Genomic DNA, 13,019 nt, shown 5'->3' with positions numbered 1-13,019 from the left:
GGTAACCCCGCCCCCAGCCCCTGACGCAAGTGGTTCTTACTTGGCTCTGTTCTAGACCAGCAATGATTTGGTGCTACTTAAGAACCACTTTTCCTGGTTCGGAGCTGGTGCTTTGCGTGTGGAAAACCAAAGAACCGAATTGAAACTAGGCTCTGGCTCCGAACCAGCACCAGCTCTGCCTTGGTGGAAAAGGGGTATGAGTCTGCAGTGAGCAGTGCTTGACTGATCTCGCAGGGGCGTCTTGTCTCCTGTAGATGGCAGTCTACACCAGAAAACCCTTCCGGTGACGCGACACTAGTAAATTTTGAGTAAACGTAACAGTCTTTTTGACAAGAAAAACGAAACCGAGATTACATCTATACTCGCACGACGTGCTCTTAATTTAGAAGTAGTTGTAACTTAATTTAACATCCATTAAAGAAAACTTTTATACTAACTTAATATTTGCATTGAAAAGAAGAAATCTAAAGTAGTTGTTTAATGACAATCGAGTTTCACAATTTGTGTGATTTTAAAGAGATAGAGAGACAGCATCCGTTTAGGCTAAGCTAGATACAGCTTGATTTAAAGCAGTAGGCAAAGTGTAAGGTGTATTTCGATTTCAACTTAATGCATGCAATAGCCTTGTTCGTGATTGTCGTTTTTTATTTATTTATTTTTTTTATTTTTTTTACATTTTTTGCTTTAAACAAAACAGTACAACATACATTTTACAGCCAGGGGAGCAAAAACCACACACTCATGGATGTGAAATTTGACTAATAAAATTAACAGATTAATTACAAAAGCCTCCTTAATCACACTGTTATCATACTTTGAATATCCGAAAATTACATTTTCAAAATGCAAAACAAAATTAAAGAGCATCTTTTCCTTAATAAACATAGACACCTCATTCCATAACTTTTTCACATGACTACAATACCAGAAAATATGGGGTACTGTTTCCAAGCGCAAAGAGCAAAAAGAGCAACTTGCATCAATGTTTTTCTTAAAATTACTAAGGAAATGTTTGACAGGGTAGAATGTGCAATATCTTGAAAGAGATTTATTTTATCTTGTTTGTAACAAAAAACTTATGAGGTAATAACCAAACACTTTCCCAATCAAGGTCATTAACAAATTTAGTCCAATAAGCAATAGAGCAAGAACTGGTGACAACCTCCCTTAAAAATAAAGAACGAATTGCTTTGTTATTGCTTTTGGACTGTAAAAAACAAATTTTACCACATACTGTGTCAGTTGGGTTAATTATGGGCATATCAACTGACGACAACACACCTCTACATAAGGAAATTAATCCAGAATAGATTGCAGAAAATACAAGAGCAAAATCCTTGGGAGTCACAGAAAAATTAAAATGCAAAAGAAACTCGTCATACGTCATGAGGTATCCTTGAGAGTTAAACAAATGACACACTAAAACAATACCCTTTTCAAACCAGCTTTTAAAAAAAATACTTTTGTGTTTGTACAAAATACAACGGTTATTCCAAATAAAACGACGCTGCGGAGAGAAGTTGTGCTTGTAGATCAGTTTCCAAGCCAATAAAGCTTGAGCATGAAAGGCAGAAAGTTTCACTGGCAATTTGTCAATTTTATAATCACACATTAGTAAAAAGGAAAGTCCCCCAAGTCTATCAAAAATAAAATTAGGAATAAAATTCCACAAAGAAGGTTTTTTCAAACTGTTTGTGATTGTCGCGACTTGTCGTGGACCATCAACAATGACGACCTTAAAGTTTTGGATCTCATCTTTCTCCACACTACTGGTGGTTTCTATTGTTGCAGCAATTGCAATAGGTATTCAGATATGCTTAAATGTATATTTTGTCTTTTTTTTACTGTATTATCTTTTTTAACGTATTAAAAGTGGCCAAATGTCATAAAATGTATATAAATCACTTCTAGATTTTCAAGCAACAAAAACTGGATTTTGATGCTATAAGGTAGGCCTACTTATTTTCTTTTTGATATACATAAATATATTACAAATTAAGCTCTGTCAAGATGAGTATTATAAAAAAAGGCTAAATATTGGTGTATTTCATCGTTGTTTTACATAAATGTTTGTAAATTTAAATATATAAGTTTGAAAAAATGCTATAATTCTTGTTAATGTACAGTGTATCAGACAGGAGATCCACTCCGCCTTCTGTTGGTTGGAAAAACAGGAGTGGGGAAAAGTGCAACAGGCAACACTATCCTGGGACAAAAGCTTTTTGAATCAGAGATATCATCATCCTCTGTGACTGGACATTGTGAAACGTTTCATGCTTTAATAAATAGCAGAAAAGTATCTGTCATTGACTCTCCAGGTCTGTTTGACACCAGCTTAACTACAGATGAGGTGGTCAACAGAATTAAACTCTGTATTCCACTCTCTGCTCCTGGTCCACATGCCTTCTTAGTTGTGATTCAGCTGGGCAGATTCACAGATGAAGAGGCAGAAGCGGTTTAATCATTCGAGCAGTTTTTGGTGAGGAATCCTCCACATACACCATGGCACTGTTCACACATGGAGATCGATTGGAGGACAAGAACATTCACACATTTGTGCGGGAGAGTCCAAAACTCGACCCAGGCTCATGGGAAATACGTTACTCTGCCTACATTTTTGCAAAACCTAAAATACGTACCTCCAGGTACGTTTCCCTGCACTTTTCGGGTGAAAAGTCCACTAGAGGCGCTAAGTGGTATCATTTTTTCTCCGTTCCAGATGGTTAAATAAAGTTTATAAAAACAATAATATGAGTAATGTACAGACTTCTCAGTAGGCCTATACACTCATTTTAATATAAATTAGGAATTATTTCCACGCTTTTGAGGTGCCACACAGCCCAGTCTCACGGCAGTTCGTGATATGGTCACGTCATTTAATCTACTGGTTCGTGATACGGACACGTTTATTTCGTTATTTTCGTGATATCAGCATTTTTATTTATTTATTTAATATATTTATTTGTTTACTAATGTAATGCACGATTATTTCTGCCAGTCGGGCAGCTGTTTAATCGACATTTATTCACGATATCTTATCATGTTTATGTATTTATTTTAATGTTATTATTTCGGTCTTATTGCCAGGGACGCTGGACTGCTTTGCTGTTTATTGATTTAAAAAAAAAAAGTATAAACGACTACACGAATTTTATCAGTAGGAAATCGCGTTGAAGAAGTCTCCTTCCGAACACATCGCGATATTTGGCATCAGTTCATGTGTGCCAGATGTTGGTGAGTAGCAAAATACACTGTCCTAATAATGTTTGATATATTGTCTTTTCTGATGGTCGAAATGAATCAGATTAGCTCATGTTCAGTCACTGCATTATCTGTCATCTCCACGGAGGCTTTGCGTTTCATTGCTTTCTAATTCAAAACAGGGTGATTAAACACTATCTGTCACGTGACGTGCTACAGGCCTAGACCTTCTATCAGTTAATCATATTCATATTAGGTTTAAAGTAAGTTAGTACAATTAGTTCCAAAGTGGTATTTGTAGTAGAATCACAGTAAAAACAACACTTACCTTGCTTTTACCACAGTAGCCTTAGTTTTACTGTGATAGATGTGGTAAAAGGACAGTAACCACAAAACTTACCACACTTTTACCACATTATTTGTAGTTTTAATGTGATATTTTTTGTAAATGCATATTAACCACAACACTTACCATGCTTTTACCACATTATTTGTAGTTTTAATGTGATATTTGTTGTAAATGCACACAACACTTACCATGCTTTTACCACATTATTTGTAGTTTTAATGTGATATTTGTTGTAAATGCACAGTAACCACAACACTTACCATGCTTTTACCACAGTAATCTTAGTTTTACTGTGATAGGTGTGGTAAAAGGATAGTAACCACAAAACTGTCCGCGCTTTTACCTCAGTATTGGTAGTTTTAAAGTGATATTTGTTGTAAATTCATATTAATCACAACACTTATCATGCTTTTAATGCCAAATAATGTAACAAGAAATATTTGTAAGGTAAATCAGTAATTTTTCCATTAAATAATCCAATTTATTTTACATAATGATATTTTCTTTTCTCTTTTTTTTCAGCTGAAAAGACCAAAAGGGCCTTTCGGACTCAGTCAGCTCATTATTGTTTGAGGAGAAGTAAACGGGAGACGAAAAGCTACAAAGGCAAATATTCGCAATGGTATGTATGTGTTGGTTTTAACCCTAAATCAAACATTTCATCTATTATTTATTTTTATTTATTTTATTTATTATTTGTTGTTTCTTAAACCTTTTCTTACAAAACCCATAGCCCAATCAGTACAAACATAGTCTCAAAGTCTTAATAATTCACAAGATTTAACAAGTTGTCAAATTCGTACAATACTTGTACATAATCATGCAGCTTTTACTTCTTGTGCTGTCAATGGCTAGTGCCTCAATTCCTGTACATATTTATCTCCATATTTGTAAATCAGTTGCGCACCTTCTTGGAAAGTAGTCGGATGTCCCATACACTGTCAGAAAAGTTTATATTAATTGCATTGTATTCATTAAAATTATTACAAATTGGACCCTGTCTGTTGATGTTCCAATGATACATGATGTCTCTCCACAACTCATAACCTTCCTCTGTTTGCAAGAGTGCAAAAGCTAATCTGACTTGTCACATGACATCAGATACTCGATTATTTTGTCGTAATCAGATCAGTTACACTGCTGATAACTGTCCCGCTTGCATGTAAATCATGTTTTTTTTTTTAAACAAGTTTATATGATTATTGCTTGCTATTAAAGACATACTTGTTTTCGTAGAAATGACCACATATCAGTGAGCTTATTACATAAATGCATTTAACATTTAATTATGCAATACTCCTTACAGAAAAATATCCCACAGTTATGGATAAACTCACAACATCATCATCAAGTCCTGTGCTGGGCACATTGGGCAACAAGTGTCCTCCAACGTATTCGATCCGTGGACCAGTTCTCCTCATCTTCCCATGGGACACTGACGTTCTTCTGGTCTTCATGAAACATCTGTCTCCATGTCTTCCTTGGTCTTCCCTGTCTCCTGCATCCTCCTAGTGGTGTCCACTTCATAACTGTTTTTGGGTGGTGTAGTTTGGGCATGCGTAGGATGTGTCCAGCGAGGTGCTCCCTTTTTTTCTGTCACAGTTTCTGAAAGTCTTTATGTGGAGTCCCACTCTTATGATCTCTGATATATGCAGAACCATTATTTAAGTTTTGGTAAAGGACATATTCATTGACATCCATTAGTTCTAGTCATGCAGCGACTTCATGACAATAGTCAAATGTATATTTCGGCAAGTGTATATAGCAGGTGTTTGTCCGAACAATTGAAGATAGTGAGAGTGTTCAGGAAAACCTTTTAAAACAAGCAATATTCATGGAGTTCTGTTTGGTGCTGAAAGAGTATTACAGAAATGACACTTGACAACTGGACATTATTCTGTGAGTTTGTTACCTTTACATTTAGATGGACTTAATGTCTTACATTTAGCTTCATTAAACCTTCGATTACAGTGGTCACTATTTATCCACTATAACTACATCTATGTTATCATTGTATGACTACCTGGTTAATGTAATTGTAATACAGGCCTACCTGTGAATGTATTTTATAGAAGCATTTTCTTGCTGACATTTATAATAATTAACTATTTTAGGTTTCCTTTCATTTAGTTACAATAAAAGTGACCAATAATCACAAGGATATAGAATTAAAGTTGAGAATGTAAAATGTTGTGCTTAAGTTTTCACCTATTTGTTCTTTAAAGGGAAGAAACAAATATATTTTCACATAACAAAGTTGAATCTCATCTTGTGGTTTGTAAAAATATAACTTCATCAGCGATTTTTTTAAATAACTGTATGTGTCACTATAATAGATTGCCCCTGTATCTGGATTTTATGTTTTGTTTACAATTATCTGATTTTTATTCTGTTGTGCATTAGTTTTGGCACTACATTTGTCTTTAAACAGTTTGACATTAAATATTGGAATTTGTTTTAAAAATTGTGTGCATTCATTATGCTTTTGTTACATTTTGTTATATAATATACTGGATATACTATACATACATTGTAAATGTTAGTAGCACTTTAGTACATGCAATTATCTTTAATTAAAAAAACTGCAAACTACCCTGCCATTGCTTTCTCTTTCAAATGTATGCATCAGTCTAATCAAATAAGCAAATTTGTGTCATGATCATATGAATCCAACGTTTTTGGATGGTAACCACACAAAGGAGTCTTTTTGTTTTTAAATGTGAGTTTTATAATTTAATTAGAAACAATACATATTTAACAGCCCAAATATTAAATATTTAAGGAATCTATCCCTGCAGCCGGAACTGGAAGAGATCTGTCATCATTTACCATAATTGGGCAAGTAAGTGTGACCATCTGTTCAGCTGGGTTGTTATTGGCTGTGACTTTATCGCAGAACTCGCTGTGATTGGACTATCTTTTAACCCATATAAAACGGCGCTTCATGTTACAAAGTATGTTTTGGTGTTATTATTACGTTAGTTATACCTTAAGGTAACTAGAAAGTGTCTCTATGTTGTGAGAAATTTCTCTTTTACCGAGATCCCAACCCTAACCCTAAGCATGTCTGCACATTTCAATGAACTACAGCACAAGGCTTCCTGTTCCATTGATATAATGACAGAGATATGTGGGTAATGTAGTTTAAAACGTTTAGTAATGAAACAGTAAATGTTAAATAAATAATATCTTTAATGGGCAACTGGATATCTAAATTTGTTAATTGTGCAAACCTTTATGATATATATGAGGGATAGGTTGCAATTTGATATTTTACTGCGAGCACTTTTAAAATAACCTTTATGCCAGCTTGCCATATATGTCTGAAAACTGTGCCCAACATTATTTAGTAAACATAGCATAAGCAGTTGTCCTTCATATTGTCTCTTTGATACACTAACCGGACTTTGAGTTACAGCCATTTGAAATGTGCTTTCTTTTGCTCTTCTTGGGGCCATTGCTGGGCCCCTGGGGGTGGACGGGCAGTACAGTCTACACAGATTTTAGATTTTGAACTATTACTATATCACAAGGATAATGCACCGTTCAGTAAAACAACAAAACAGTGCCAAAATATCCTTTTCACCCCATCTGACTGCTGATTATTTGCCTGACATCAGTAATGTCTATGCTTTCATTTTAAATGCAGTAGTAGATGTACTAGAATGATCAACATGGATCATCTTCAATTATACTTAAAGTGTTTGTAGCAAGATAGCCCACTGCAGCCTCTTGTTATTCACACACCTTCTCTTTATTTCACTGAAAACTGGCATACATGCAAGTATGTGCAACTTTTGCTGCATTGTTGTCCCAAATATCATTAACCACAACAAAATGTTTATGTCCTAAGTAAAATAATTATGGTAATTAATTATATTTAGTTGTTTTTAAATTATGAACTAAGCTAAATAAGAAATTCAAATTTCTCAAATAAAATTCTGTCCCAAACACCACTTTCAATACACAATATTCACCATACTTTATTACACAACACTTTATTTGAGGACACAACATAAAGTTGATAAAGTAGCATAAAGACAAATGAGATTCAAGATAAATAACAATGAGCCTTCAAAAATACATTAACATCAAATTAATCCATTCACAACTGCTGAAGCCACACAAATGAGTGCCAGAGAATCATATTCAGTCACCTATGATACAGAAAACAGATTTTATATTGTGTTGGAAAAAATTAATTCAATATCACAGCTAAACTGGTTTCTTGCTCTTCCCTGTACGTCTCTATCGTGTTCGTGTTCTTCAGTTTGTTCGTGAAAACAGTTTGTTCAGTTGTGCCCTACAGTACAACTGATGAGCAGAAGATGTGATTACTGATGTGGTGTAGCTTTTTCTCAGAGGAAGAAGTCTCAACATCCCATCGTCAGGCGTTCTCCAGTCCTGCTCTGTAAGTAAAACAAAAAAACACAAACAATTCAAATTAAACTGTTTAATGGACAGTCAGGTCAGCTTATGTTCTGTGTTATTTAAAGCTACATTGTGTAAGATTTTCTCCAATATAGCGGTGAAATTGTATAAGACTACCAACTGAATATTACTTTCTAGCCCCTCCCATTCCGAGGGCGTTTTAACTCCTACGGTGGCCGTATTATTATGAGTAATCTCCCCCTCGCATTCGTCACGGTGCCACTAAGTAAAGGCTCGAAAGGCGAAGCTTGAATTTCCAGGTATGTCCCTCTTTGGCTAATGTATTTTCAAGATGGAGGCGCAACATGGCTGCCGCCATTCGAGCGACTCGCTCATATGTATTCTGAATGGCAGATTCTACACTTACGAGAGTACTTGATTAGTTGGTGGAAGTAATTACACATGAATGAGCACATATAATTTTGAAAGAACAAAGTGTTTTTTTGCAAAGAATCAACATAAAAAATGACACAGTGTAGCTTTATTTAAAGCAGTGATGGGCTACTCTGGCCCTCAGCGTCCACTGTCCTGCAGATTTAGCTCCAACCTCGAACCATCCTGCCTATTGTCTACAAGTAAACCTGAAGACTTTGGTTAAAATGTTCAGATGTGCTCAATTAGGGTTGGAGGTAAACTCTCCACCTCAAAAAGGAGAACGCAAAAGGGCCAGAGTTGCCTGTTCCTTATTTAAATTTACAAAGCAGCAGTCAGTACATTATATAATATACACATTGAAGTATTATATATATATAATATTGCAGCACATAATATAAGCTAAGTACTGAAGAAAAACAGTTTAACCCATATAAAAATCGAGTGATAATCTGTACAATGTAAAATTGTCAAGATCAAATTATGTAATACACAGCATTGTTTGAATACAAGACATACCAATGGACTTGCGCACCTTTCTGTCTTCTTTGGGCACCAGATGTTTCTTCCTCATCCGAAACAAAGGACTTATTCGATTAGCTTGCGTTGATATAAGGACTGGTCTTCCTTCTCTGCTGTAAAACAAGAAAGTCTCCACTTACTCTATGTGCAATTACTATTGTTCTTGAAACATACCAATTAACACAGTTATAATTAAGTTAATTTACCATACGATTCAGGGGAGAACATTTGATGAGTAAATACTGATTGAAATATTATAGAAACTTTACCTGGGAAGGGCTGATCACGGCAAGATTTGCTGCGACTCACTAGTAGATCTTGTGAGGGTTGGTTCCTAAAAGAGCTGTTGAGTTTGATATTGTAGAGCTTTAAAAAAGACAATCCTGCAAAACAGAAAGGAAGGTCATTTTAATACATTACTTGCAAGTAGTCAGTTTATATATAACATTAGGATTTATTTATGTAAGGAGTGTTGCATAATTATATATTAAAAGCATTTTTATGTAATAAGTTCACTGATATGTGAGCATTTCTATGAATAAAAATATGTCTTTAATAGCATGCAATAATCATATGAACTTAAAAAAGTGATTATGATAACATGACATAATATGTTACATGATAACGTAAAAAAACAACAACATGATTTACATGCAAGCGGGACAGTTATCAGCAGTGTAACTGATATGATTACGACAAAATAATCGAGTATCTGATGTCATGTGACAAGTCAGATTAGCTTTTGCACTCTTGCAAACAGAGGAAGGTTATGAGTTGTGGAGAGACATCATGTATCATTGGAACATCAACAGACAGGGTCCAATTTGTAATAATTATAATGAATACAATGCTATTAATATAAACTTTTCTGACAGTGTATGGGACATCCGACTACTTTCCAAGAAGGTGCGCAACTGATTTACAAATATGGAGATAAATATGTACAGGAATTGAGGCACTAGCCATTGACAGCACAAGAAGTAAAAGCTGCATGATTATGTACAAGTATTGTACGAATTTGACAACTTGTTAAATCTTGTGAATTATTAAGACTTTGAGACTATGTTTGTACTGATTGGGCTATGGGTTTTGTAAGAAAAGGTTTAAGAAACAACAAATGATTGATAAAATGTTTGATTTAGGCTTAAAACCAACACATACATACCATTGTGAATATTTGCCTTTGTAGCTTTTCGTCTCCCGTTTACTTCTCCTCAAACAATAATGAGCTGACTGAGTCCGAAAGGCCCTTTTGGTCTTTTCAGCTAAAAAGAGAGAAAAGAAAATATCATTATATATAATATATCGGATTATTTAATGGAAAAATTACTGATTTACCTTACAAATATTTGTTGTTTCATTATTAGAAATTAAAAGCATGATAAGTGTAGTGATTAATATGCATTTACAACAAATATCACTTTAAAACTACCAATACTGAGGTAAAAGCACGGACAGTTTTGTGGTTACTGTCCTTTTACCACACCTATCACAGTAAAACTAAGATTACTGTGGTAAAAGCATGGTAAGTGTTGTGGTTACTGTGCATTTACAACAAATATCACATTAAAACTACAAATAATGTGGTAAAAGCATGGTAAGTGTTGTGGTTACTGTGCATTTACAACAAATATCACATTAAAACTACAAATAATGTGGTAAAAGCATGGTAAGTGTTGTGGTTAATATGCATTTACAAAAAATATCACATTAAAACTACAAATAATGTGGTAAAAGTGTGGTAAGTTTTGTGGTTACTGTCCTTTTACCACACATATCACAGTAAAACTAAGGCTACTGTGGTAAAAGCAAGGTTAGTGTTGTTTTTACTGTGATTCTACTACAAATACCACTTTGGAACTAATTGTACTAACTTACTTTAAACCTAATATGAATATGATTAACTGATAGAAGGTCTAGGCCTGTAGCACGTCACGTGACAGATAGTGTTTAATCACCCTGTTTTGAATTAGAAAGCAATGAAACGCAAAGCCTCCGTGGAGATGACAGATAATGCAGTGACTGAACATGAGCTAATCTGATTCATTTCGACCATCAGAATATACATTATATCACGCATTATTAGTACAGTGTATTTTCGACTACTTACCAACATCTGGGACACATGAACTGATGCCAAATATCGCGATGTGTTCGGAAGGAGACTTCTTCAACGCGATTTCCTACTGATAAAATTCGCGTAGTCGTTTATACTTTTTTTTTTTTTAAATCAACAGCAAAACAGTCCAGCTTCCCTGGCAATAAGACCGAAATAATAACATTAAAATAAATACAAATATAAACATGATCAGATATCGTGAATAAATGCCGATTAAACTGCTTTCTCTGCTGCAGCACGCCTGGCAGAAAGAATCGTGCATTACATTACTAAAAAAATAAATAGGCTAAATAAAAATGCTGATATCACGAAAATAATGAAATAAACGTGTCAGTATCACGAACCAGTAGATTAAATGACGTGACCATATCACGAACTGCCGTGAGACTGGGCTGTGTGGCACCTCAAAAGCGTGGAAATAATTCCTAATTTATATTAAAATGAGTGTATAGGCCTACGGAGAAGTCTGAACATTACTCATATTATTGTTTTTATAAACTTTATTTAACCATCTGGAACGGAGAAAAAATGATACCACTTAGCGCCTCTAGTGGACTTTTCACTCGAAAAGTGCAGGGAAACGTACCTGGAGGTACGTATTTCAGGTTTTGCAAAAATGTAGGCAGAGTAACGTATTTCCCATGAGCCTGGGTTGTGTGTGAGCCAATAAGAAGTTGTCCCTTTGGAGGGAGATTTTACGACCCTTTGTGAATCTGTAATTCCATTGGGTGTTCAAGAAAAAGAATCTTCAAGATTCTTATAATACCCATGCGTCACAAGGTTAGCAAAATGTAATGTAAATTAACAAATGGGGAACGAAGATTGGAGTTTATAGAGACCAAAGATGCCACACATATGATTCTGGTTATGCAAAATCTGAAACATTAACCCAGTAGAGTTGACAAGAAAACATAGGCCAAACAACATAAAAGGAAAATCACGAGATGGGAAAATTACATACATGTTTATACATTTCTCAAGTGGTTATATATATAGAATATATAGGATTAACAGGGTTTATTTCTTCTTCTCAGTAAGAATTAAGTGAGCGTCACATCTCTCAGGAATTTCCTTTTGGGATCGTAAAGTCTTAGTCTAAGGCCCCATCCACACTACTGCGTTTTAGTTTAGAAACAGAGAATTAAAATGAATACGCCAGCGTTTTAGCTGCGTATTAGAATTGATCTCCGTCCACATTAAAACGACTGAAAGCGCAGATCACGTGACCATTCACCTACACTGGGCATGCGCGTGGCGGTGTAAACAGGAAACAGATTGACTATTCCTCAGATTTCGCTTAGGTCGATGTTGGTGCCGATCTGGACATTCGAAAGTCGTCGCACCATTCCTCAGGAACCACAACTTCATTGATAAAATTATCCCACCATGTGCTGGTTCTGGTTCGCCGCTGCACACGGGAATTGTCACAGATCGCTCGAATAATAGCTTGCCTCTGGCGCATGTAGGCAGTTATAATATTGTAAAATGCAGAATTTACTTGCACTAACGTAACTGGAAGTCCACGCTGTTTATGTATGTTTTCTTCCGTTGTATGACACCCAATCAGAGAGCCGAGCGTGAGCCTCTGCGTCATCGTTTCTAAAGTGCTCCGTTTTTATCCGTCTTCACTAAAACGCCTTGCAGAGATTCAAAACGCAAAACAGGGTCAGCAGCCTTTCTAAACTTCTCCGTTTTAGGTTTTAATTTTTGCCGTTTTAGTCTGGACGGGAGGCGCAAACGTAGTAAAAGGTCTCCGTTTCTAAACTAAAACATAGTAGTGTGGATGAAGCCTAAATGTGTTCTGTAACACGACACAGAATTCTGCCAGTGGTGTTAGCTTCATTGTGATGTTAGTTTTGGGGGAAGTTTCATAGACCTTTGTTGGGAGGATGAGTTTGCTGGATTATTTATTAAATATAAGGAATAATTAGTGTGTGTCTGATTGGTCCAGATGCTACATAAGCATTATAAGCAACTGCCCGAAAGCAATTTCTTCTCTGCATCTTACTGTTTTTCTATAATTCA

General features: G+C 35.3%; 1 protein-coding gene and 2 long non-coding RNA genes across 4 annotated transcripts; 2 read left to right on the top strand and 1 right to left on the bottom strand.

The window, feature by feature from the left end:
- The first annotated feature begins 1,711 nt into the window (after window positions 1–1,711).
- On the top strand, window positions 1,712–3,014 carry LOC143753994 (GTPase IMAP family member 4-like). The gene is given in 5 exon segments (XM_077246932.1): window positions 1,712–1,846; window positions 2,001–2,014; window positions 2,127–2,456; window positions 2,459–2,645; window positions 2,999–3,014. Coding segments are annotated over 5 exon segments (666 nt in total). The 5' UTR covers window positions 1,712–1,727.
- Window positions 3,015–3,130: 116 nt separating this feature from the next.
- Window positions 3,131–6,014, top strand: LOC143753819 (uncharacterized). Its single transcript, XR_013207816.1, has 3 exons — window positions 3,131–3,234; window positions 4,073–4,172; window positions 4,857–6,014. It is a non-coding gene; the product is annotated as an uncharacterized LOC143753819 (long non-coding RNA).
- Window positions 6,015–7,507: 1,493 nt separating this feature from the next.
- Window positions 7,508–9,253, bottom strand: LOC143753818 (uncharacterized). 2 transcript variants are annotated; one of them, XR_013207814.1, is made up of 3 exons: window positions 9,145–9,253; window positions 8,873–8,988; window positions 7,508–7,959 (listed from the first exon to the last, which is right to left on the bottom strand). It is a non-coding gene; the product is annotated as an uncharacterized LOC143753818 (long non-coding RNA). The 2 variants fall into 2 exon arrangements; XR_013207815.1 differs by having other exon boundaries at window positions 8,873–8,985.
- Between the last annotated feature and the right edge of the window lie 3,766 nt (window positions 9,254–13,019).

The sequence above is a fragment of the Siphateles boraxobius genome, unplaced genomic scaffold (assembly GCF_051911475.1).
Source record: "Siphateles boraxobius isolate OS27281-9 unplaced genomic scaffold, OSU_SipBor_1 29, whole genome shotgun sequence".
NCBI lineage: Eukaryota > Metazoa > Chordata > Actinopteri > Cypriniformes > Leuciscidae > Siphateles > Siphateles boraxobius.
Note: the sequence above shows the minus strand (reverse complement) of the source record. Positions and strands in the feature narration are given on the sequence as shown.